Source organism: Gorilla gorilla, chromosome 2 (genome assembly GCF_029281585.2).
Source record: "Gorilla gorilla gorilla isolate KB3781 chromosome 2, NHGRI_mGorGor1-v2.1_pri, whole genome shotgun sequence".
Taxonomy (NCBI): Eukaryota; Metazoa; Chordata; class Mammalia; order Primates; family Hominidae; genus Gorilla; species Gorilla gorilla.
This window is the reverse complement of record NC_086017.1, coordinates 193,918,910-193,944,896: the sequence shown is the minus strand read 5'-3', so window position 1 is coordinate 193,944,896 and position 25,987 is coordinate 193,918,910. Positions and strand designations below refer to the sequence as shown.

Here is a 25,987-nt window from a genome sequence, read left to right as displayed (position 1 = left end):
TTGAATTGTCTTTTTAACATTACATTTCCTCTGGTTATTTTATTGCTCATTAGAATCTTGATAAAGTAAATGATGAAAAGGTTAAATTCAAATAAGTTAATTCGTTACTTTCAGAAGCTAACAAAAAGCCTGGTATGACTGAAACTACCTTTGGCAAAATTATAATTATAATATCTGCAGTGTACTTATCCCATTCTACTATTACCCTTCAAAATCAGATAACTACTAAAAGTTGAGTGTAACTTTACAAAGTTATAAAATAACTGTGAGGTTAAAAGTGCCAGAAATTAAAACTCTTAAGTGCAGATTATATAGGAATAGCCTACTTTAATGGCTTTAGCGGCTCCATATTTCAACATGCATTGGTGAAAGGAAATGTACCTAATTGTGAATGATATTAAAAATACGACCCTGTGATTATTTGCTTTGTAGTTTTTTGAGATCCAACTTTGTCTTCCAATACAAAGATTTTAATCTAAAGTGAAATTTGGAGAACAATTATTTACCAAAATTATAGGTTAAATTCTCTTGGTAGTCCATGTTTAATCAATTTAAAATATATGACATAATTTGCATATTACTTCATATTAAGACTGATAACAAGCATCCTTGAATTATTAAGACAAAATTAAAAATACATCCATTTACTCTTTGATTCATTTATAAGACATAGTAAATGGAAGAGAAAACCGAGTTTGTAGTATTAATGTGAAATGCAAATATAGATGGATTTATACATTTAAATGTTATAACATTTATATGTTAAATACATTTATACATTTGTGACCTCTTTGAACTATTCAAGTCATGCCACAGGGAATACAACTTTTTATGCCGTAAACTACAAAAAGCGTATCAGTACAAACACGCTGGCTTCTCTGCATTTGCAATGCCATTTTTGTCACCCTTCAGTACCAACGGTTTTAGGATTACAGTGGTCTCTCCTATCAGAAGTCACTACCAAAGCACTAATTGTGCCAAGTAATAGTTTCCTTTATGACACAGTCAATAACACCATAAAATACCTTACTGCTATTTCTTTGATGTTCTGTTTTTTGGTTATACCAAGGTTCATCCCATTTTTCTTCAGCTTGCCATGTATACTTCAAGATAGTGCTGATGACAGCTTCAGATATAAGAATTACTAGATAAATTATCAAAAATGTATTCATTGACCTTAAGGAAGAAAAAGAGAATATAAAACATACAAATCATGTATTACTATATTCATTTGCTTGAAAATTAGTACTTGTATTAGAGAAGATATTAAAACATAGAAGGTATTACTGTAACTATTTTAAAATACACAGTTTTTGTTTTCAAGAAATAACCGTTAAATAGAATTTATTTATTAGCAATAAAAGAACCAGTGCACACAGGTTACAAGCCTATTTAATATAGCCATGTTACCATTCAAAATGTTTACAGTAAATGACGGTTTTAGTCAGTTATTTTTGCCATAAGTAATTATTCCAAGTTTTTTTTTTTTACATTTTCAGCACCCACCTTAAGTGTAAATAGCTAAAAATAGCATTTGTATAGCATTAAAATTTTATAAAATGTTTGTCACATCTACCACCTTACCTAATCTATATGAAAACCCTGGCTGGGTGTGGTGGCTCACTACACCTATAATCCCAGCACTTTGGGAGACCGAGGCAGGTGGATCACGAGATCAGGAGATTGAGACCATCCTGGCTAACACGATGAAACCCCATCTCTACTAAAAATACAAAAAAAATTAGCCGGGCATGGTGGCGGGCGCCTGTATTCCCAGCTACTCAGGAGGCTGAGGCAGGAGAATGGCATGAACTCGGGAGGCGGAGCTTGCAGTGAGGCGAGATCGTGCCACTGCACTCTAGCCTGGGCGACAGAGCGAGACTCTGTCTCGAAAAAACAAACAAACAAACAAAAACCCTGTAAAGGGGAAATTATTATACACTTTTTAACTGACAAAGATCAAAGCCCAAAAATAATTCTGTAAATATCCCAAAATCACACATGTCAGGAACTGACTTCAGAATCCCTCTTCTCTTTATTAGGTAAGCTTAATGCCACATGTCTTTAAGTTTAAAAACATATTAATACAATTAAAGGAACTCATTATAAATTCAAATGTATGCAAAACAAGTTATGTTATTATAATGAACTCTCACATCCAACAAATACTGAGGGAAAATGTGAATCACAAGCTTTGTAAAAACTCTTTAAAAGACTGAAAAATGCCTGAATTCTGATTTTTCTCCCTAGGCCTTTCATAATTGAACCTAATCTTAACTATGGAGTAAGTTGATATTCCACCACGTTCCAATGTAAACTCTATATATTCTGCTGTGACAGTAAATAAGGAATGTAAGAAAGGAACTGGCTTTCGTTTGGTTATTATCTATTAGGCATAGTATTCAGCACTTCACCTATAGTACTGCTCGCATTTTTATACATGAGAACACCCGGATCAAGAGAAGAAAACAACTGGTCTAAAGCCCCATAGAGCTAGTAAGGAAGGGATATGACATTCAAATCTACATCTGTCTGAGTCTAAATTTTGACCTCTTTTCACTAAACTAGTCATGTCTCCTTGTGGCAACGAAATGCCTGGTTTATTTCCATCTTTCTTGCTCATGTCTACCCTCATCAGACATACTCTCCTTTTTCCCCACATTACTAACCTATTTTTCAAAATTTAACTCAAAATCCATCTCCTTCTTAAAGTCTGTCCTAATTACATTGGTTTACATTCAACTTTCCCTTATTTAAATTTAAAACTAGTACCACAGCTCCTATTACTTAATTTTTTTACTGTGTATTAGTTTTAACTTCCAACTTGATTGAAATCTCCAAAAAGAGATGGAATTACATCTCAGAAAACCTACTACAGCAACAGATACACAAAAAAGCTCAATAAAGATTTCTAGGACATTAGGCTGTTTCCAGTTTTTTGCTGTAACAAATAAAGTGGCTATGTACATTTCTGCTTGAGGTTTTGTGTCAGCATAAAATTCATTTCTCTGAGTTAAATGCCCAAGAATGCAACTGCTGGGTCATATGGTAAACATGTTTAGTTTTGTAAGAAACTCTCAAACTATCTTCCAGAGTGGGTATACTATTTTTAATTCCGACCAACAACATATAAGAGATTCAGTCTCTCCACCTCCTAGCCATTTGGTATTATCACTATTTTAACTATTCTAATGGGTGTGGTGATATCCCAGTGTGGTTCTAATTTGCTTCTCTCTAACAGGTAATGATGCTGAATATCTTTTCATGTGCTTATTTGTAATCTGCAGCTTTTCTCTGGTGAAATATGTATTACGCATGTGGTGAAATATGAAGTATGTCTTTTGCTCATTTTCTAATTGGATCACTGAATTACTATTGAGTTTGAGAGTTCTTTATGTTTCTAAACATAAAGCCTCTGGAAGATTTGTGGTTTGCAAATATTTTTCCCCAGTCTGTAGCTTGTCTTTTCATCCTTTTAAGAGGGTCTTTCACAGCACCAAAGTGTTTAACTTTGATTAACTACAACTTACTAATTTTTTTGATTTAGGAATTATGCTTTTAGTGTCATGTCTTCTAGCTCTTTGTCTAACACTAAGTCCTGAAGATTCTGTTTTCTTCTAAAAGTTTGTTTTACATTAAATCTATGCTCTAATTGAATTAATTTTTACATACAGTGGGGGTTTGGGTTTGTTTGTTTTGCTATGGATATCCAATTGTTCTAGCACCATTTGTTGAAAAAGATTACCCTTCCTCTATTGTATTGCTTTTGTGCTGTTGCCAAAAATCAATTGGGCCTATTAGTGTTGGTCTGTTCTGGGGTTCTCTATTGCGTAACACTGATCTATGTATCTATTCTTTAACCAACACCAAATTGTCTTGATTACTGTAGCTTATATAGTAACACTTAACATCAATAGCAATTCTTCTCACTTTATTTTTCATTTTCAAAACTGTTCCTTTGCTTTTCGATCTAAATTTCAGAATAAATTTTCTACTTCTACAAAAAAACTTGCTGAGATTTTTATAGAAATTGCACTATACCTATTAATCGATTTGGGAAATCTGGCATCTTTACTGTACGAATCTTTCAACCCATGAACATGATATATTGTTCCATTTATTTAGATCTTTGATTTCTTTCCTCAGTGTTTTGTAATTTTCAGCTGAAAAGATGACAAAAGGTGGTTACCTTCCACCTTTTGCCCATTTTTTTAAATTAGCTTGTTTCTCTTTTCATTGTTGATTTGTAGGCAGGTGTGTCTGTGTGTGTGTGTGTAAACACATGCACATATATATTATATACTCAGGATACAAGTCTTTGGTCAGATACATGTTTTGCAAATATTGTCTCCCAGTTTGTAACATGTATGTTCATTTCTTTAAATGTTTAGCCTGATGAGCAGAAGTTTTTAGTTTTGAGAAAGTGTAATTTATCAATTTTTAATTATTATATTTGCTGTATCCTAAGAAATCTTTACCTACTCTAAGTCATAAAGATATCTTTCTAAGTTTTCTTCTAAAAGTATTTTTTGTTTTGTTTTGTTTTGTTTTTTTAGATGGAGTTTCGCTCTTGTTGCCCAGGCTGGAGTGCAATGGCACGATCTCGTCTCACCACAACCTCTGCCTCCAGGGTTCAAGTGATTCTCCTGCCTCAGCCTCCCAAGTAGCTGGGATTACAAGCATGCATCACCATGCCCGGCTAATTTTTGTATTTTTAGTAGAGACAGGGTTTCTCCACGTTGGTCAGGCTGGTCTCGGACTCCTGACCTCAGGTGATCTGCCCGTCTCGGCCTCCCAAAGTGCTGGGATTACTGGTGTGAGCCACCACGCCCAGCTCTTCTAAAAGTTTTGTAATTTTAGCTTTTATATTTAGGTCTATGACTTGTTTTCAAAACTTTTTGGAGTACAGCATAAGGCAGAAGCTAAGTTTCATGTTTTTCTCATTTGAATATCCAATTGCTGCATCATTTGTAGAAAATACTAAATTTTTCATTGAATTGACTTGTTACTTGGTTGAAAATCAACAAACCCACACATGAATGGTCTACTTCTCAACTCTCTATTTTATTCTATTGAACTATCATCTTTGTTAATACCACACTGTAATTACTGTAGCTTTATATTAAGTATTTAAATCAGGTAAGGTAAATCTTTTAGCTTTCTTAAGAGATTGTTTTTGCTGTGCATCTGAATATGCATTTTGACTACTGCATTTCAATATACACTTTAGTATTACCTTGTCAATTACTACAAAAAGACTGCTGTGATTTTGAGACTGAGGGAATCTACACAGTAATTGACAGCTTAACAATACTGAGCTTGACAATCTATTAATGTGATTTCTCCATTTATTTAGTTCTTAATTTATCTTGCCATGTTTTGTAATTTTCATTATATAAATCTTGCACAAGTTAAAAAAAAACTTATTCCTAAATATATTACGCTTTTTGATACTACTGTAAATATAACCTTTTAAAAATTTCATTTTCTTAACTGTTTCTTACTATTATAAGATATAAAAATTATTTATCGGCCGGGCACAGTGGCTCACGCCTGTAGGGAGGCCGAGGTAGGCGGATCAAGAGGTCAAGAGATCAAGACATCCTGGCCAACATGGTGAAACCCTGTCTCTACTAAAAAATACAAAAATGAGCTGGGTGTTGTGGCACACACCTGTGGTCCCAGCTACTCGGGAGGCTGAGGCAAAAGAATCGCTTGAACCCAGGAGGCGGAGGTTGCAGAGAGCCGAGATCGCACCACTGCACTCCAGCCTGGTGACAGAGTTGAGACTCTGTCTCCAAAAAATAAAAATAAAAAAGATTTCTCTTTATTTACCTTGTATTCTGAGACCAACTTGCTTATTATAGTTTTCTTATTGAATACTTGCGTCTGTTTACATGAAAAATCATGTGTCTTCCAGTAGGACAATTTTACTTCGTGTTTTCTAGTACTTATGGCTTTTAATTCCTTTAACTTGTTGCACTGAATGAGGCTTCTAAAATAATGTTAAAAAGTAGTGAGACTGGATAGTCTAGGTACAAGTCCTTTACAAGATATATGCTTTGCAGACATTTTCTCTGGCCTATGGCTTGTATTTTTAAATTTTTGGTTTTAGTTTCTGGCATCTTCACAACATAAACAGTGCCTTTTTAAGTGTGTAAGTCTTACATTTCGATGAAGTTTAAGCTATCAATTTTGGTGGTTCCTTTTCCGTACATTTCCCATCTAAGAAATCTTTACTTAACCCAAGGTCACAAAGATTTTCTCCCATGTTTTACAGATTTAGTTATTATGCTTAGATCTTACACTTTGAGTAGTTTTTGTATATGCGGGAGACGGGTAAGGGTGAAGATTGAATTTTTGACATACAGACGTCCACCTGTTCTAGCACCATGTGTTGAAAAGGCAAATCTTTAGCGTGGAGACATTTTTTAATAATAACTTAAAGCTATTTGACAGACTTAACGGTTATTTAGACCTTCTGTTTCATCTTGGGCCAATTTTGGTAAGTTACCTGTGTTTTCAAAGAATCTGCCCATTTCATCTAAGTTGTAAAAGTCAGTGACAAAAAGTTGTTCACAATAGTTCCTTATTATCCTTGGATATGTGTAGGATCTATGGAGCTATCCCCTCTTTCATCCCTGACATTCATAATTTTTTAGTTTTTTTCTCTTATACCACTTCTCTTTTGCTTAATCTGTCAATCTCAGCAGGAATTTGTCAACTTTATAGCTAGAAATTTCCCTCTAAGCTGGGCTTTGCCTTGAGTCTGCAAATGTAGATGTGTTGGGTTTCAATTACCATTCTATTTGAAGAAATTTAAATTTCCTTTGTGATTTCTCCTTTGACCCATGAGTCAGTTAAAAGAGTTGTTTTTTAATTTCAAAATATTTGCAGATTTTGTTATTGATTTTTAATCCAATTCCCTCATTGTCAAAGAACATACTTTGTATGATTTCAATCTTTTGGGATTGGTTTTATGGCACATCATATGTTCTGTCTAGATGAACTTTCCATGTATAATTATGGAACTATTCTAGTGTTCAGTTTTCATAGGCTTACAATATACATAGTATATCTTTTGATGTCAACCTATTTATATCTTTGTATGTAAACTGTATTTCTTCTAGGCAGCATATAGTTGGGTCTGGCTCTTTTATCCAATCTGACAATCTCTGACTTCATCAGACTGTTTGATGCATTTATATCTCATGTAATTTTTGGTCAAATTTCGGACCACCATTTTGCTATTTGTTTTCTATTTGTCTCATTTGGTTTTTTGTTTCGCTGTTCTTCCTTTCTTGCTGTTTACTGTGTTTACCAAACATTTTAATATTCAGTTGCTCTAACTTATTAGCTATAAATCTTTGCCTTATTGTTTTTAATGGAAGCTCTAGAGGTCAGAATATGCATCTTTACCTTACTGTAATTTATAGATGCTATTGTATTACTTCATGTAAAATGTAAGACCTTTGTAACAGTTCATTTAAAGCCCCCCATCATCTTTTGTGCTGTTTATGTAAGGGAAAAAGAAAGCTTAAACTTAATCATTTGAGTTCATCTAGCATCACAAGAAGTTAAAGAGAAATAATTAGACCCAAATTGAGAAGAAACGGAAGAAATTAATTGAAGATGTGAGCTGAAGGCAATGGAAAAGAGAAAAAAAATACACAAAATTAAAGCCAAAAGTTGGTTCTTTGAAAAATATTTATAAAGTGTCTTTTTTTATTTTTTGAGATGGAGTCTCGCTCTGTCACCCAGGCTGGAGTTCAGTGGTGCGATCTCGGCTCACTGAAACCTCCGCCTTCTGGGTTCAAGCAATTCTCTGCTTCAGCCTCCCAGGCAGCTGGGACTACAGGCGCACACTACCACACCCAGCTAATTTTGCATATTTAGTAGAGACAGGGTTTTGCCATGTTGACTAGATTGGCCTTGAACTCCTGACTTCAAGTGATCCACCCACCTCAGCCTCCCAAAGTGCTGGGATTACAGGTGTGTGCCACTAATGAAGTGTCTTTCTGTGCTTGCTTGTATCACTTAACATAATGATCTTCAGTTACATCCATGTTGCTGCTAATGACACGATTTCATTCTTCTTATGGCCAAATAGTATTCCATTGTGTGGGTATGTATACATTTTTTTTTAGGTATGTATACATTTTTTTATCCATCCGTCTGCTGATGGACTGTTAGATTGAATCCTTATCTTTGCTATTATGAATAGTGCTGCAATAAACATGCAAGTGCAGATATTCCTTTGATATACTGATTTCTTTTTCTTTGGATAAAACCCAGTAGTGGGATTGTTGGATCATATGGTAATTACGTTTTTAGTTTTTTGAGACATCTCCAGGCTATTTTCCATAGTGGCTATCCTAACTTACATGCCCACCAACCACGTATAAGAGTTTTCTTTTCTCCATATCCCTGCCAGCATCTGTTATTTATTTATTTATTTTTTGTCTTTTTAATAATAGCCATTCTGGCTGGCAAGATGACATCTCATTGTGGTTTTGATACACTTTTTGTTTTGTTTTGTTTTTTGAGATGGAGTCTCGCTCTGTTGCCCAGGCCGGAGTGCAGTGGCATGATCTCAGCTCACTGCAACCTCTACCTCCCAGGTTCAAGCAATTCTCCTGCCTCAGCCTCCTGAGTAGCTGGGACTACAGGCACCTGCCACCACACCCAGCTGATTTTTGTATTTTTAGTAGAGACGGAGTTTCACCATGTTGGCCAGGCTGGTCTCGAACTCCTGACCTCAAGTGATCCTCCTGCCTTGGTCTCCCAAAGTGCTAGGATTACAGGCATGAGCCACCATGCTCAGCCTTAAGTTGATTATTTATATGGTGAAAGACAGGGATCCAGTTTCATTCTTCTGCATGGAGCTATCCAATTTTCCCAGCACCATTTCCTGAAGAGGATGTCCTTTCCCCAGTGTCCTCCGTTGTTTCTGATGAGAACTGGTTATCACTTATATTGTTATTCATTTACATGTGATGCATTTCTCTTCGGCTCCATGAAATATTTTCTTTTTCTTTGGATTCTAGTATTTTGACCATGATGTGCTTTGGTGTGGGTTTCTTTATATTTCTTTATATTTTTCCTGCTTAGAGTTTGCTGATCTCGGTAGGGTAGGCTGAAGTTTTTTCCTCAAATTTTAGAAATTTTCAGTCATTATTTTTTCAAATATTTTTATTCTGTCCTTTTTTTCTCTTTTTTTGGGAATCAATTACACATATGCCAAACAGCTTAATATTATCCCACATGGCTCTGAAGCTCTGTTCATTTTTCCTAATCTTTTTTCCTCTCCATTCTTCGACTGAGTAATTTGTGTTTTCTTCAAGTTCACTGGTCTGATTTATTCAGTCTGGTGTTGAGCCCACTTAATGATGTTTCCATTTTAGTAATTATGTTTTTCAAGTCAAGAGTTTTCATTTCTCTGCTGAGTTTTCCCATATGTTCATTCAAATTTTCCTTTAGGCCCTTAAACATATTTATAATAAATTTATAATATCTGCTTTAAAGTTCTTGTCTGCTAATGCAAGATCTGGATCATTTTGGAGACAGTTTCTATTGAGTGCTTTTTATCTTATGGATGAATTACATTTTCTTCATAGTCTGCTTATTTTTTATTGCAGACTGGACTTTATAATAATACCTTGTAGACAGTCTGTATTCTTTTATGTTCCTCAGAAGAGTGCTATTTTTATTCCAGTAGGCAGTTAACTTCACCTAGTTCAACAAACTGTGTCTCCAATGCAATGGGCAGCAGTAAAATTCTGTTGAGTTCTTTTGTCTCCCTTGCACATGCATAGTTCTAGCAGTCAGCCAAGGACTTGGGCAGAATTTATGTGCAGTTTTTAGAGTTAATTCCATTCTGTAGCTTACATCTCATTGCTTACAGAAGGGAATTAACGCTAATCCCCTTACATTATTTTCCCCTAACTTTCCAGCTGCTCTTCCAGCTATTAACCTTGTCCTCTGATACTTCTATCCAGTAAAGTTCAGACTTTTTGATGTCCCAAGCAGCACATAAACTGGGGAGTGCCCTCAGGCAAAAAGCTATACTCTTAAATTTTCCCCCTTGCTGCTATCATCTTTCAGGATTACACTCCTTGCCCATTTCTATTCGATTCTGGTTTGTCTCCAATGTTTTCAAATAGTTGTTTATTTAAATTTTTTTTTCAGTTTTAGAACTGTTATCTGCGTTAGTGTGATAAGTGATTCCACCATTTATTCAATAGTATTTATTTTAAAAGTCATACTATAGAGCATTTACTACATGTCCAATACTGTGCAAAATGTTACTTGTATGTAAAAATATAAGAAACTATCACTGTCCCCAAGGTTTTCATTCTGTTTACTTAACATATATTTTATATATATAATATTTTATACCAAATGAATAAAAAATGTATAGTTATAATTACATATAAATAAATGAAAAGTTTTCTTACTTTTCTACTGCAGATCGTTTCTGTGATTTGCTTTTGTAATTTAATGCCATCTTAGTTTCCATTCCAGTGTATACTGCAACACCTGTAAAATAAAACAAAATTGTCTCTTAAAATAATCCTCTAGCATGTTTCACAAGAAATAAATATATTTACCAGCATGAAAGCTTTTAGTGTACTGTCTGACAGTTGTTATAATTTTGCTTTTCTTTAAGTATTTTCAGAGTACTAAAAGGCTTTCTGAGTCCAATTTTGGGAAGCCCCAGTCACTCAACTGGCTAAATGGGGGAGGGCATGGAGTCCTGTTCCTGAGTTGTAACAGATACCTGAAGGAAAAATTTATTACTTGAATTGGAATTGACAGAGGAAAAGAATCTGGAAAGATAACAGTGTCAGGGAAGGCCATTACAAATACAGCAGTGTTAACAAAGACAGATATGGAAAAGCACTTTCTGTTAGGTTGGGACAATGGACTACGGCCACAGTGTGAAAAGCCCTGAATGCTGGAATCGCGGGTCTAGACATTATTCCATAACCATTGGAGAGATAATATGGAAGTCTGTCAGAGTAAATCAAGTAAGCACATGGAAAGTGCTATTTAAAAAATGTGCGCCTATTGAATGACTTTGAGATGAGCAAGAATGACAGTAGTAATGGGACTAAAACTGGACAACAAATGGAATTAGGTGAGACCAGCTTATCAAAAAACTTTGCAGCTAGACCTTGGTTTGAATTCTAGCTCTGCCACTTATTAGTTCTACATCCTCGGGTAAGTAATTTCTGTGAGTCTCAATCTTCCCATCTTTAAATGGGAAAAAATACCTCATAGAGTTGTGAGGTCTGTATGACAAATTAACAAAATGCCTAAAAACTGAGAGATGATCAATAAATATTCATTCCCATCCCTAAATAGTACAATTTGAAAAGCAATATAGAACCTTTCATGCCCTCTTCCTAAATATTTGTCCTGGAAGTTTTATCTTGACTTATTCCTTAAAGGCAGGGTATTATAACTCAAATAGAGATTATAGAAACGTGGTAAAATAGCCAGAATGATCCAATAGGGAGAGGTGGTACTGAGGCAAAACAACAGAAGACGGACCCATCTAAAGGCATTCAAATTCACATTTTCTTTTAAGAGTGTACAAAATTTGGACCCCATTCCTTATGGTTTACTTTAAAGTAAACAGGAGTGACGAAGTTACTACTAGAAAGATGTGTTGGCCAGGCGCAGTGGCTCACGCCTGTAATCCCATCACTTTGGGAGGCCAAGGCAGGTGGATCACTTGAGGTCAGGAGTTCGAGACCAACCTGGCCAACATGGTCTACTAAAAATACAAAAATTAGCCGGGCATGGTGGCACATGCCTGTAATCTCAGCTATTTGGGAGGCTGAGGCAGGAGAATCGCTTGAACCCAGGAGGCAGAGGTTGCAATGAGCCGATATCGTGCAACTATACTCCAGCCTGGGCAACAGAGTAACCTTGTCTCAAAAAAAAAAAAAAAAAAAAAAAGTTTTAAAATACAGTGTTGTATTAGAGGATCTAAAAGCCCTCAAGGTTTACTCTGGTTTCTGCTATTAGAATATTTTTACGGATTTCTTTTTAATTGTGGAAAAACATATGTATTTACCAGTTTAAAGTGTATAATTCAGTGGCACTTAGTACATTTATAATTTTGAATTTTCATCACCCCCAAAGAAAACCCTGTACCCATTAAGCAAACATTCTCCATTCTCCTCTACTCCCCAGCCCCTGGAAACCACTAATCTGTTTTCAGTCTCTATGAATTTGCCTATTCTGGGTATTTCAAATAAATGGAATCACACAACATGTGGCCTTTTGTGTCTGGCTTCTTTCACTCAACATAGTATTTTCAGGGTTCATCCATACTGTAGCATGCATTAATACTTCATTCCTTTTTATAGCTGAATAATATTCCATTATATGGATATACCATATTTTGCTTATTCATTCATTATCTAATGAACATTGGGCTATTTCCAACCTTTGGCTATCATGAATAGTGCTGCTACGAACATTCTTGTACAAGTTTTCATTTGAACACTCATTTTCAGTTACTTTGGGTATATATGTAGTGTGGGATCATTAAGTCATATAATTCTATATTTAACTTATTGAAGAACTGCCAAAACTATTTTTCAAGGCAGCAGCTGCAACGTTTTACATTCCCATCAGCAATGTACAAGGGTTCCAATTTCTCCACGTCCTCATCAACACTTGCTATTTTGTGTTTTTTTTTTTTTCTCGATATATGGACTTCTTTATCAGAGAGTCTAACACTGAGAGAGAAGATATAGTACAGGTAACAGAAAAAGAGCAAATGAGAAAGAAGATCTCACAAGCTGCAGACAGCCAGTGGGTAACACAGCGGGCCAAGATACTGGGCCATTCCTGAAATGTGAGGAGCTAGCTAACAGCTAAAGGTTATCATCAACTTCACAATTTGCTTATAGTTGACTCAGAGTGTACTGTATTAATTTAGATCTCCAAGGCAAGAGCAGTACTTATTCATCCTTTTGATCCAATCAGTGTATGTTCCAATAGTACCTAGTATATATTCAGATATCAGTATATTTGTTGAATGAATGTATGAATGGATAAATCTGCAGTTATTAATCCAATCTAATAATCATAATGAAATTATAGAAGTGGTTTACTGTACCATGATGCCAGATTATATTGGTTCTCACCCACCATTACTAGAAGTGTTATATAAATTATCTGCACTCAGTTTCACAAGTATCCATAAAGATAACATAAGATCAAGGTTCTAGTCTATTATTAAAAAACAGGGATCGTCAACAAAACAAAAGTACAATACACGACTACTGTAATACAAACTTTATAAGAAAATTATCATAAATAACAAATAATTAATAATCTAACCAAAAGACCACAAACATTGTACTTTTAAAAGTACTTCATATAAAGCATCGACACAAATCAATAATTTAAAATGTTTAAATATGTACAAACCAAAAATTTCTTTTGTGTTTTTTAATCTGGCTCCACGAAGCAGGAGACTCTCTGGCCCCAGAGGTCTAGGAAAAAAAGAAAATAACCATAAAGCACTGAATATATTAAAAACTCAATTCAATTCTAAAATGGCATCTTCAGCAGAAGGTACTTAAGCTATAGCCATAACACCGCTTTCATATAAAACCAAAATCGCAGCTACTATAAAGCTGCCCAGGGGCCGGGCGTGGTGGCTGACGCCTGTAATGCCAGCACTTTGGGAAGCTGAGGCGGGTGGATTGCCTGAGCTCAGGAGTTCGAGACCAGCCTGGGCAACATGGTGAAACCCCGTCTCTACTAAAATACAAAAGAAATTAGCCAGGCGTGGTGGCGTGCGCCTGTAGTCCCAGCTACTCAGGAGGCTAAGGCAGGCGAATTTTTTGAACCCTGGAGGCGGAGGTTGCAGTGAGCCGAGATTGCACCACTGCACTCCAGCCTGGGAGACAAGAGTGAGACGCCATCTCAAAAATAAAAAATAAATAATAAATACACAAATAAAATAAATAAAATTAAAAAAAAGGCTGCCTAGGCCAATCATGATGTTAGTTACTGTAACAACAAATACCTGCTTTAAGATTAGTGGCTCAGAAAAATGATTATGCATGTAAATACAGTCACAAAGCCACTAGTTTCAAAATTTTAAACATAAAATTCAGCAAAATCAAAGAGTAAGCAGTGATTTAAAAATGTGTGGCAGAAGATGAAATTTTAAAATTTTAAAGCAAAGTTAATAAACAGCTTTGAAAGGGAAAATAAAGAATTAGAACAACGTAAACATAAACTGTAGTATGATTTGCATATAAATTCATGAGTTCTGCACAATTATACTGAATTATAAAATACAATGTACAAGGTATGTTAGTGCTTTTTCTAGGCAAGATCGCACAGTATAACTTGACTACTTGCATTGCATACTTCTTGAAGCACAGGTCTTCTTGCTGTTTGAATTTCTCTCCATAAAGGAGATATAAAACGACAAGGAATAACTAGAAAGGAAATTGATCTTCTTAGTGATAGCAAAATAAGAATCTTCTATGGAAAAGTTAAAAAGCCATTATTTTGTTGCTATTCCTTATAGTTTTCTGAAATATGCATACACAATTATCCAAACCAAACAGAATCTGAACCATTTATGAAGACACCTGCAAACCCAAACACTGTAAAAAATTGCAATGAAGCAAGGAGAACCAATACAGTCATATTTGGAGTACACTCCATGGATAGTCCAAATCAATATGAAAACTATTTTAGGAGCTATAAAATAGCTCTTTTTCACTCAGTGTTGCTTCTAACAATAAACAGAAATACTTTTAGCTCACACTGGCACGTAAAATTGGGATATAATGACAACTTCAGATTAAAAGATAATTCATCAGTTTGGTCAGGTTGTTTTAGTAGAGAACATGGTTCATTTTTTTAACCATTCTAGGGGCTGAAGTAATATAACTGCTATTTTCCTTCACATATTAATGCAACTCAGACTATGTATCCACACATTTCTCACTATTTCCCTATAAAAATCAAAATAAACCAAGTCATAGTTATTCAGCAGGGATCCTACACATACAAAGATCTTGCTACAGTGTTTACTGAACATGCTCCTATGTTAATGCTTATTAAAGATGTGAATCAATGTGAATGTATGGTATTTTTGCTGGCTTGTCTTGAGGATTTCATTAAAAAATGCTCAACTCTTTCTGTTATAGTGACTTATTTCATGCAGCCAGTATAAACTGAACATGTCCCCAGAAAAGAGGTAGAATGTCAAATACGATTAGAAACTCAAGAGCTGATTCCAAGATTGATTCCAAATAAGGTTAACGCTCATGAGTAACAACGTAATCATATCCTATCAGCATATCTTTGAACTGACACAAAGCCTTTCATTTAGGAGCCATTCATTAACCCAAATATTGAGGGAAAACAATCTGAAACAATCAAGAAAAATAAAAATCAGAAAAGTAAGCAAGCAGTTCTGGACTGACCACTAAACACTCCAGCTTGCACTGAATGATTCTGAAGTGAAGAAGAGCATAGCACTTATACTTGTTAAACATCATATAGAACATTTTTCATATTCTAGACTTACTAAGCATCGTCGGTTTAAATGAATAAGGAGTGCAAAAAAGCAGCTATGTTTCCTTTTAATATTACTACCTAGTATTATCAGAAAAAGAAATGCAAAAACACAAATAATCTTACTAAATTATTTTGATATCATTTCATGGGATTTGTTTCATCCTCACTTGCTGCTGCCACAAATTACTAGCAGATGAAATGCAAAGTGCTTTTAAATTAACCCTTTCCTGGAAAAGTTTGGGTATTAATGGAGAAAAGGAGAAATAATAGCTGAGGGTAAATGAATGAATAAATGGGTTACAAGGTGAGGGAAATCTAACAGTAACACCTTGAAAGAGGCTCAGAGCAAGAGATTACATTGTCTCTTAGCTCAATAATACCAGATGCCTGAAAGAGTGAAGCTGTCTATTTGCTGAGACCACAGCTGCTTTTGGAATCTGAGAGGATTGGTAAGAAGCCTGCAAACCTGAGTGACCTTAGTCTGAGAGATACTTATCCACTATGATGGACTGGACTAATTATTAACAACTGAATGGGATTCTAGTAATGTGGCAATATCTTCTGAATTGTATATTCTTTTGATGTAAGGGATTTGTGTTTGAAAACTAGGGGATGGCCTGTGATGTTATGATACATACATTAGTTTTCATCCGTTGTCCCTGGCTCATAACTCCCATAGCCCTTGTTACAGTCTTTTGTTATAATGTTGGGTGTGTTCAGCCTCAGGAGCAGGCTTCTGACCTTCTCCTGCCCTCCTTTCACCCCAAGGTAGGACTCTACTCTTCCCCCACCTTTCTAATTGTGGGTCTTAAGGCCATCCCCAGAGAGGGTCCTTCCTGCCCTATACTCCGGAGTAAAGAAAGCTGATGTCATGAAGCTTCCATAAAAAAACCAAGAGAAATGGGTTGGGAGGGCTTCCAGAGTTTTCTGGAGAGTGGCACACCCAGGGAGAGCACGGAAGCTCCACAACCCTTCCCCAATATCTGGCCCTGAGCATCTCTTCATCTGTATGCTTTGTTTACATTTAGTGGTTTATTATAAAGGATATGATAAACCAATCAGAAAAGTAAGCAGTTCTGGGTTGACCACTAAACACTCTAGCTTGCACTGAATGATTCTGAAGTGATATAATAAACCACTAAATGTAAACAAAACAAAACAAACAAAAAACAACAAAATTAACCCTTTCCCATGATGGGCTGCTTATTTACATAATCTCCCTTTGGAACTTCTAGTCCCTCCCCCAAACAGTTCCCATTTAAAGGTAATTAGATAACACAAATTAATTCTTACCTTACAATTTCTTCCGTTTGTTGGGTTATGATCATTCGTCCCATGAATCTATCAAAAAATTCACATTACAAAAACATATAATATCACTTATGACATCAATGGCTGTTTTTTTGCACCATTCTTTTTTTTTTTTTTTTGAGACGAGTCTTGCTCTGTTGCCTAGGCTGGAGTGCAGTGGTGTGATCTCGGCTTACTGCAAGCTCTGCTTCCTGGGTTCACGCCATTCTCCTGCCTCAGTCTCCCGAGTAGCTGGGACTACACGTGCCCGCCACCACACCTGGCTAATTTTTTGTATTTTCAGTAGAGATGGGGTTTCACCATGTTAGCCAGGATGGTCTCGATCTCCTGACCTCATGATCCGCCCACCTCGGTCTCCCAAAGTGTTGGGATTACAGGTGTGAGCCACTGCACCCGGCCTGCACCATTCTTACACATGAAACAAAAATCAACCATTTGTATATATGAATGGTCCAATATTCTTGCTATAAATCATTTTAAAAACACTTACCAGTCCTTAAGCTTTAAAAAGTTTAGAATTCTTGCTATCTCTACTCCAGCTATGAATGAGGTAATGAATAAAAAATGTTTTCAAAATGGCAAGAATCTGGATCATTTTGGATTTTGAATTTTTGGATTAGGGATATTCAACCTGTAATTCAATCAAAGGGTATACAACAATGTTTACTCTATCAACTGTTGACAAATACACAGTAAGGCCTGCAAGATGACAGATACTGTTCTAGGTGCTTGAGATCCATCAGTGAACAAAATACACAAAGATGCCTGCTCTAGAGTTGACATTCTAGTGGGAGAGATGGTAAGCAATGAACATAATAAAAAAGTAAATTACACACTATACTAGAAAATATTATGTATTATGAAAACAGAACAGCAGAACAGAATAAGAAGGATCAGCGTGAGTACTAAGTAGTTAAGGTAGGCCTCCATTGAGGAGGTGATTTAAGCAGACTTGAAGGTGTTACTCAAGAGTTAGACAAGGGCTAGGTCTAGTGACCAGGTGGGAGTAGACATGGTATGTTCAAGGAAAACTAAGGAGGTCAGTGTATGGGCAGGATGAGCTAGAGGTGGAAGGACAGCAAACAGGGCAGAGAAGAAAGGTTGGGGATGGGGGATGGGGGCAGATCCTAGAGATGGTTATAGACATATGGGCTTTGACTCTGAGTGACATGGTGAGCCACTACAGGGTGGAGCAGAAGAGTCACATGATCTGACTTACATTTAAAAAGGAACACTATGACTGCTTTTGTGAGAACAGACTATAAAATAGCAGTAATCCAGGCAGGAGATGGTACTGGCTCAGACAAAACTAGGAAAAGATGGTCAGATTTTGGATGTATTTTGAAGGTAAGCCTTCAGAATGTTCTGATGGGTTGGGGTGAGATGTGAGTAAGGAGGTGAAGAAAGACGAAGGGAGAGGAGATGTGAGGAGTCATGGCTGATTCCAAGGTTTCTGGCCTGAGCAATTGGAAGGATGGACTGTATCAACTGAGATGAGAAAGACTGCTGGTAGAAAAGGTTTCTTTCAGGAAGATTAGCAGTTTAGTTTTCAGCTTGATTATTAATTTGAGATTTCTACTAAATATCCAGGTGGAACTGTGGAACAGGCAGCTGAAGTTTAGGAAAGAAGTCTGGGATAGAGAAATAAATCCGATAGTCAGCAGCATGTAGACAGTCTTTAAAGCCAGGAGGTTGGGTGAGATCACCAAGGGAGTGAGGGTAGATAGTGAAAGGTAAGGTAGAGAAGGAACAGTGCAAGTCCTGGGGCACTCTAACAGGAAGAAGTCTGGGACAAGAGGAAAAACTAGCAAAGGAGACTGAGACAGAGGGAATAGTGACGTAGGAGGTAAACCAAGAGAGGGGAGTGTCCTGGAAGACAAGTTAGCAAATTGTATCAAAGAGGAGAAAGCAATGAACTATTCAACCACTAGATTTTGAATTGGTGAATTTACTTGTAATGAGGTACCATACAGTATTTGAAACAGCAAAACAATGAAAAGAGTCAAGTATGGAAAGGTTGGGGAATGGTTAGGTTCTAGTACATGCACTTGGACTATTCATAGCCATTTAAAATGATCATTAATTCAGCTTCTTGCAATATTTAAAAAAAGGTCAAGAATACCGTTCACTATAATGGAAAATACTTTTTAAAATCACAAAACCAATCCACATTCTTAAAAGAAATATTAGGCTTGGCGGGGTAGCTCACACCTGTAATCCCAGCACTTTGGGAGGCCGAAGTGGGCAGATCATTTGAGGTCAGGAGTTTGATAACAGCCTGGCCAACATGGTGAAACCCCATCTCTACTAAAAACACAAAAAAAATTAACAGGGTGTGGTGGCACACACATATAATCCTATCTACTTGGGAGGCTAAGGCAGGAGAATCGCTTGAACTCGGGAGTCCGGGGGTTGCGGTGAGCTGAGATCGCGTCACTGCACTCCAGCCTGGGCAACAGAGCAAGACGCTGTATCAAAAATAAATAAAATAAAATAAAATAAAATAAATATTAAAAACATGGAAAAGAAAAAGATGATTAAAAATCAGTAGAAATCCTACCACGAGAATATTACTAAATTTTGATCTACAATTCCTCCAGGTTTTTCTTTCTGCAGCTATCAATGATTCCATCTTGTCACCTAACTACCTATTTAGTACATATATACACACATTTATTTAAACATTTAGGTTCAGGGGTACATGCGCCGGTTTGTTATATAGGTAAACTTGTGTCACAAAGGTTTGTTGTACAGATTATTTTGTCACTCAGGTACTAAGTCTAGTACCCAACAGTTATTTTTTCTGCTCTTCTCCCTCCTCACACCCTCCATCCTCCAGTATGCCCCAGTGTGTGTTGTTCCCTTGTGCCCATGTGTTCTCATCAGTTAGCTCCCACTTAGAAGTAAGGACATGCAGTATTTGGTTTTCTGTTCCTGCATTAGTTTGTTAAGGATAATGGCCTCCAGCTCTATCCATGTTCCTGCAAAAGACGTGATCTCTTTCTTTTTTGTGCCTACATAGTATTCTATGGTGTATATGTACCTCATTTTCTTTATCCAATCTGCCACTGACAGGCATTTAGGTTGATTCCATGTCTTTGCTATTGCACACACATTATTTTTACATAACTGGGATCATATGAGAGCCCCAACTTTGTATCTTATTTCATTTAACATTATATTTCAGTATGTACCTATATCATTCAATTCTTTAAAAAGATTTTAAATATTTACATATATACCTATCTAAGCATTTTCCTACTTGGACATATAAAATGTTTGCAATATTTCACATGTAATATATGTGAATATATATATATATAAATATATAGCACATATATGTGTTACAAGCAAATAAAATGAAAGATATAATTTTATATAAATACTGTCTCTAACTTCTATGAGTTCCTCAAGGAGGGAAACTATTCCTATTCATCTTATTCACCTATCACAATGAGCACACAGATGCTAAACAATTTGTTAAATGAATGAATGAATAAAAATGGCATTCAAAGATTTTAAGTAGTGATATAATTACGAGTTTTCTTTCTACTATAAAAGCCTGTTGCATGATTACATTTTACTTATATTTAAAACAAAACACATACTTCCAATAAGAGAAAGGGTTTATTTAAAAAAGTTTTTTCAAACTTTCTCCCCATATTCCAAGATAATGTAAAAACCATACACCAAAGCATTAGTTATACTTCATCTCATATTAATCTTATGCTTGCTTAGTTCTTAGTTGTCCATTTTCTGGTTTTTAATAATTATTTTATAATCTGCCATTGCCTCAGACCAGGATATAACAGCAATATAGAAATCTTAAAATTCTTCACAGTTAAATATGTCTTATAGTCAGTCTATCAAGTGCTTTTAAAGCATATGATTCCAAAGTTTTTAGTTATTTGGCAAATTCTATACTGCATTTGACTTCGATGAAAGTATACAATTTTTATAACATCACATAGAGAAAACCTCCATTATAAAGACGGATCCAAAAAAAGATACGTAAGAAGTTTGGAAAAGCCAACGGCTAAAGACTTTGAAACATTTCAGCCAACAGGGGGAGATATATAATATGACAAGAAGCTGAGGGTGATTTTTACAAAGTTGCTGTAATTTATAGTCTACCACCACTTATTGAGTAAAAATGAACTTAATCATTTAATTTTTTAATAATAAAAAGTTGTTTCCATTCCACAGCCCACATATAATTGGTAGGATTACTGAAGATGATCACTGAAGGTATACAACACTGTGTTTAGCAAACTGTAATGTTAAAAGAAGTTAGTTCCTCTGTTCCTTTCTCTCCTTTCAGAAACAAGATCTTTAAAAATCTAACAAACTAGAAAAATAGTTTTTATTTTGTGTTCATTGTGATAGATAATAAGATGAATAATAGTTTCTGTCTTTGAGAAACTCATAGCTGTTATATATTTATAGAAAATTATTTTTTACTTTATTATGTGCTACGTATAAGTAAAATATTGAAAACTTTATAAGGTTATAATTTAAAAGTAGTATCCTCTAATTTAAAAGCAGTATCCTCTATAGTGGTAAAAACAAAGACATAGTCCCTGGCTTCATGGAGCTCACCAAAAAAATCATTATTTTCTTCTAAGAAAATAATCTTATGTCTACTATAACTACTGTTATAGCTACAAAGTGAGCATGCTAGTTCATAGCAAAATAGAAGGTAATGTGAAGAAACTTGTGAATATAAACTCTGGCTTTGAACTATTATCTTTTGCTTAGAATTCTAGCAATTTCTGCTCTTAGTTTTTTTCACCATTAATTGCATCTCCCACCAACCCACCCCACAAATACTGTCTCCAATTAGCTAAAGATTTCATTTTATGTTTATGGTTATTTAAAAATGAGGTCTGTAAATAGGACTTAAAATAAGTATACTGAATATCACACCATACCTGTATAAGTCTGCTTCTGGTTGCTGGCATTCTATTACAGCTACTAGAGTGTCCAAATTGGCAACTGTTTGTAATAATGCTGTTTCTGGAACTGCCACATGTGTCTGAAAAAAATGAATTAAACTGTAGAGTTTTCAGATCCAAATTGCGACCTTCAATATCAATTATTTCAAATCTCTTTTATAGGTAAAGTAATGGCATACTGTACTTGAGATCACTCAGCTAGACAACAGAAGAGAAAGAAACATGTAAAATAAACAAGGGGCAAAGGAAGCTACTATCGTTACCTGTCTAAAGAGGCCATTTGCACATAAGGAAATTAAGTCTGTGTGCATAGTCACTATTACTTTATCATAAGTAATTTAATAGGAAAAACTGTGAATTTTCACCTTTGATTACACTCTGAAAACTGAGAAAATATAAATTTGTCCCTTATCTTTTAAAAGTACGACAAATAGTAAAAGATTATATTTTTCCTAAAAACACCTTCTGTTTTTAACTTGGATTAAACCCATGTGAGGCTACCCCTGAAATAAAGATATAACATCAATTCTTTCCTAAAACCTTTTTATTTTTGAAATAGTAATTTTAAAAACTTCCCCTTAATCTGGTCAAACTTTACTACTTTAACCAAAGTTAAGTATAATTATAATCCAAAGACACTTTGTTCACCAAGAGCAATACTCAAACATATGCAAGCAAACCTTCAGGTTAGTTTCTCCATCCAAACTAGCAGTTGTAACGTGACACGAACCATCCAGTCGATCTGAGGACAGAAGCACCAAGTCTGCAGGAAAAATTTCATCTTTGGCTATTCGAACAATATCACCCACCTATAAAGAATTTTGGGGAAGAGTGAATTGATAAATTTTAAAAGGCAAGGACTTACTTTTATTGGGCTCTAAAGAAGCAGCCTATCACAGTATTTTAGCATAGGAAAGTAGGCTTTTAACTAAAACGTAGTATCAAGATTAGAATTATGTCCTGTGATATCAAGATAAAGTTGATTTCCATTCTTTACCAGATGCATACCCGAATGTTTTTTGATCTAGTTTTTACAAGGCCACCACTTCGAACAACATAAACAGGAGCTCCATTTACTTCATTATCTGAGTTATGCCGTAACCAATCTTCATATCCCTGTAAATATCCAAAGGGTAAAAAATAATTTTTCAGTATAATTTGAAGATACTTTTATCAAATAAGAAAAAAAACTCAAAAACTTCCCTAAAACACTACATTCCAGAATCATATTAGGCTATTTGGATGCATATGCTCATAGGTATCTGATATTTGTTCCTACTGGAAACACTTGCTTCTTTTTTGTCATATACATTTTCCTGGCTTTCACAGGACCTCTAGTTATTTCTTCTCAATTTCCTTAGGGAGGCTCCTTCGATGTCACCTTTATGGATCCTTTTCTCACATTCCTCTTTCTCACTAAGAGATTTCTTCTATCCCTGTGTCTTCAAATAGTATAAATATGCTGGTAATTCTGAAATGTGTATCTCCAGCCATATATCTCTTTTGAACTCCAAACTTGAATACCTAATTGCTTTATTAATATCTCAATTTTGATGTCTCATAAATGTCTTAAACATATTCAGAACCAAACAGATGATGTCCTGAAAGTGTGCTGCATGTCCAATGTTTCCCATCTTGACAAATAACATCACCATCTACCAAGCTGTTCTTGCCAGAAATCTGGGGAGTCATTCTTAATTCCTACCCTTTTCCTAACATCTATGCAATCACTAAATTCTATTGTTTCTATGTACAAATGATATTTTAATCACAAAGTATAAATTCACAGAGCATTACAGACAATACGTAGAAAAAAATGAGCAGATTTTTGGAACTGAGATTGTGTTCTTTTACTTTCTTAAACAACAGACTGACAGAATTATAATTAGTACAGTTGACCCTTGAACAACACAGGTTTGAACTGCACAGGTCCACTCATACACGGATTGTTTTCACTAAAAGTTATACTGAGTGTACTTAAATCATCTTCCTCCCTATCCACCTCCTCTACCTCTTGTGCCTCCGCCACCCCTGAGACAGCAAGACCAACCTCTCCTCTTCCTCCTCAGTCTACTCAATGTGAAGTCAAGGATGAAGACCCTAAACACGATCCATTTCCACCTCATGAATAGTAAATATATTGTCTTCCTTATGATGCTCTTAATAACATGTTCTTTTCTCTAGCTGACTTTAAGAATACAGTATATAATACATATAACATACAAAATATGTGTTAAACGACTGTTTTATGATATTGGTAAGGCTTCTGATGAACAGTACACTATCAGTAGTTAAGTTTTGGGAGAGTCAAAAGTTATACATGAATTTTCAATTGCATAAGGGGTTCCCCTAACCCCTGCATTGTTCAAGGGTCAACTGTGCTTAACAAAAATATGTTAGCCTGTATGGATCATCACTAGGAAGGAAACAGACACAAGCATTTCACAAAGAATCTTTTGATTAAATATTAAGGAATGGCGATCTTTTAAGTGGAAAAGACTTCCTATGCCATTTTAAGAAAATTCAAGAACTCAGAGATACAGCAGAAGTATAGATAATGGAATCATATCTAAGAAAGAGTAAGTGAATAAAAAGATAAGGTACAGAATAGGTTTTGTTCTATGTTACCATTTGTGAAAAAATATGCTTGCCTATGTGAACACTTTGCATAGATATCTGGACTAACTTACAAATAATTGCTCCCTGGGTAGGAGAACTAGGAGACTGGGAGTTAGGAGTCTAAGACTTACTATATTCTATTTTGTGCTGTTTCCCTTAAAAAAATGTGCATCTATTATTTTTAAAATATTATGAAATTATAAAATAAAAAGCAAAATATGAAAGACTATTTTGAAGGTATACTGTTTTCAGGTGGAAACCTTGTGGGAAAGCACTCTTAAGACACCTAAATTATGTTGGCCTTATTTAAGTTGCAGTATGTCATTTTAGAGAAATTTAATTAAGAGTCAAAATATTTTTTCTGAAACTGTCAAAAGCACACTTTTCTTTACAGTCAGATGACATTAATAGCAGAGCAACGATAATTCAAACATTATCTTTTTTTAATACAAGCTCATAAATTCTAATCCATCCTACACATTACTGCCAGATTAATCTTCCCGAAGCATTGTCTTGATTCTCTATCCTGCTCAGAACCCCTTCAGTGATTCTCAATGCTTACAACAAAGCATCTTCTGGCTTCCTTAATTTAGAACCAACCTATACTTCTATTACCTTGTAGTACTTTCCTAAATAGGATCAAACATTAGTTAGACTTACAATTCCCCAAAATAGGTCTTGCCTTTTCTTGCACTTGGGCCTTTGCCCAAGTAGTTCATTTCTACCTCATCTTCTTCCTCAACTGTCATTTTACCCATATTCCAAAACTCATCTTAATAATATTTCCTCCATGAGAATTCATATTTTCATCTATTTATCAGCAATTTGGCAATTCTTTTCTTGGAGATGATCCATGCCTTTTCCTTATTTAGGTATGTGCTCTTGGTAAAATATCTTTTAAAATTAAGATCAGCTGGGCGTGGTGACTCAAGCCTGTAATTACATCACTTTGGGAGGCCGAAGGGAGAGAATCGCTTGAGCCCAGGAGTTGGAGACCAGACCCGGCAACATGGCGAAACCCTGTCTCTACAAAAAAATAACAAAAATTAGCTGGGTGTGGTGGCACGCAACTGTAGTCCCAACTATTTGGTAGGCTGAGGTGGAAGGATCACCTGAGCCTGGGAGGTCAAGGCTGCAATGAACTCTGATCGCACTACTGCTCTCCAGCCTGGACAACAGAATGAGACTCTAAAAAAGATAAAATTAAGGACATAGGCCCTTTGTTACACAGAACACAAATTTTTCAGTTTCATTTTTGCTTTTAATATTATTCAGACTTCTTTTAAACACTCACATTTTATTTTTCCTATATGATACCTTTCCTTGCTTACACCAGTAGATTAACTGATTAATTCCCAAATTGAAAATGAGATAAAATTTCATCTGTATTTACTTCTATTATTTTGTAGTTACGTATATTCAGCTTAGTAATCCAAATGTTTTATTTTCCTATATGGTATGAAGTATGAATCCAACTATTTTTTCTAAATATTCAAGTGATTATCATATCACAATTTATTGTCTGATATTTT

General features: G+C 35.3%; 1 protein-coding gene across 6 annotated transcripts in view; it reads right to left on the bottom strand.

Moving 5' to 3' along the window:
- Nucleotides 1–25,987, bottom strand: part of ATP11B (ATPase phospholipid transporting 11B (putative)) — a 125,266-nt gene that overhangs the window by 59,752 nt on the left and 39,527 nt on the right. For all 6 annotated transcript variants that reach the window (XM_031009492.3, XM_055381939.2, XM_031009494.3 and 3 more), the window contains 7 exons: nucleotides 22,845–22,952; nucleotides 22,517–22,645; nucleotides 21,813–21,916; nucleotides 16,864–16,911; nucleotides 13,453–13,517; nucleotides 10,458–10,539; nucleotides 1,026–1,176 (listed from right to left, as the gene is read on the bottom strand). In XM_031009492.3, coding sequence (XP_030865352.2) covers nucleotides 1,026–1,176; nucleotides 10,458–10,539; nucleotides 13,453–13,517; nucleotides 16,864–16,911; nucleotides 21,813–21,916; nucleotides 22,517–22,645; nucleotides 22,845–22,952 — 687 coding nt within the window. The remainder of the gene's footprint in view (nucleotides 1–1,025; nucleotides 1,177–10,457; nucleotides 10,540–13,452; nucleotides 13,518–16,863; nucleotides 16,912–21,812; nucleotides 21,917–22,516; nucleotides 22,646–22,844; nucleotides 22,953–25,987) is intronic.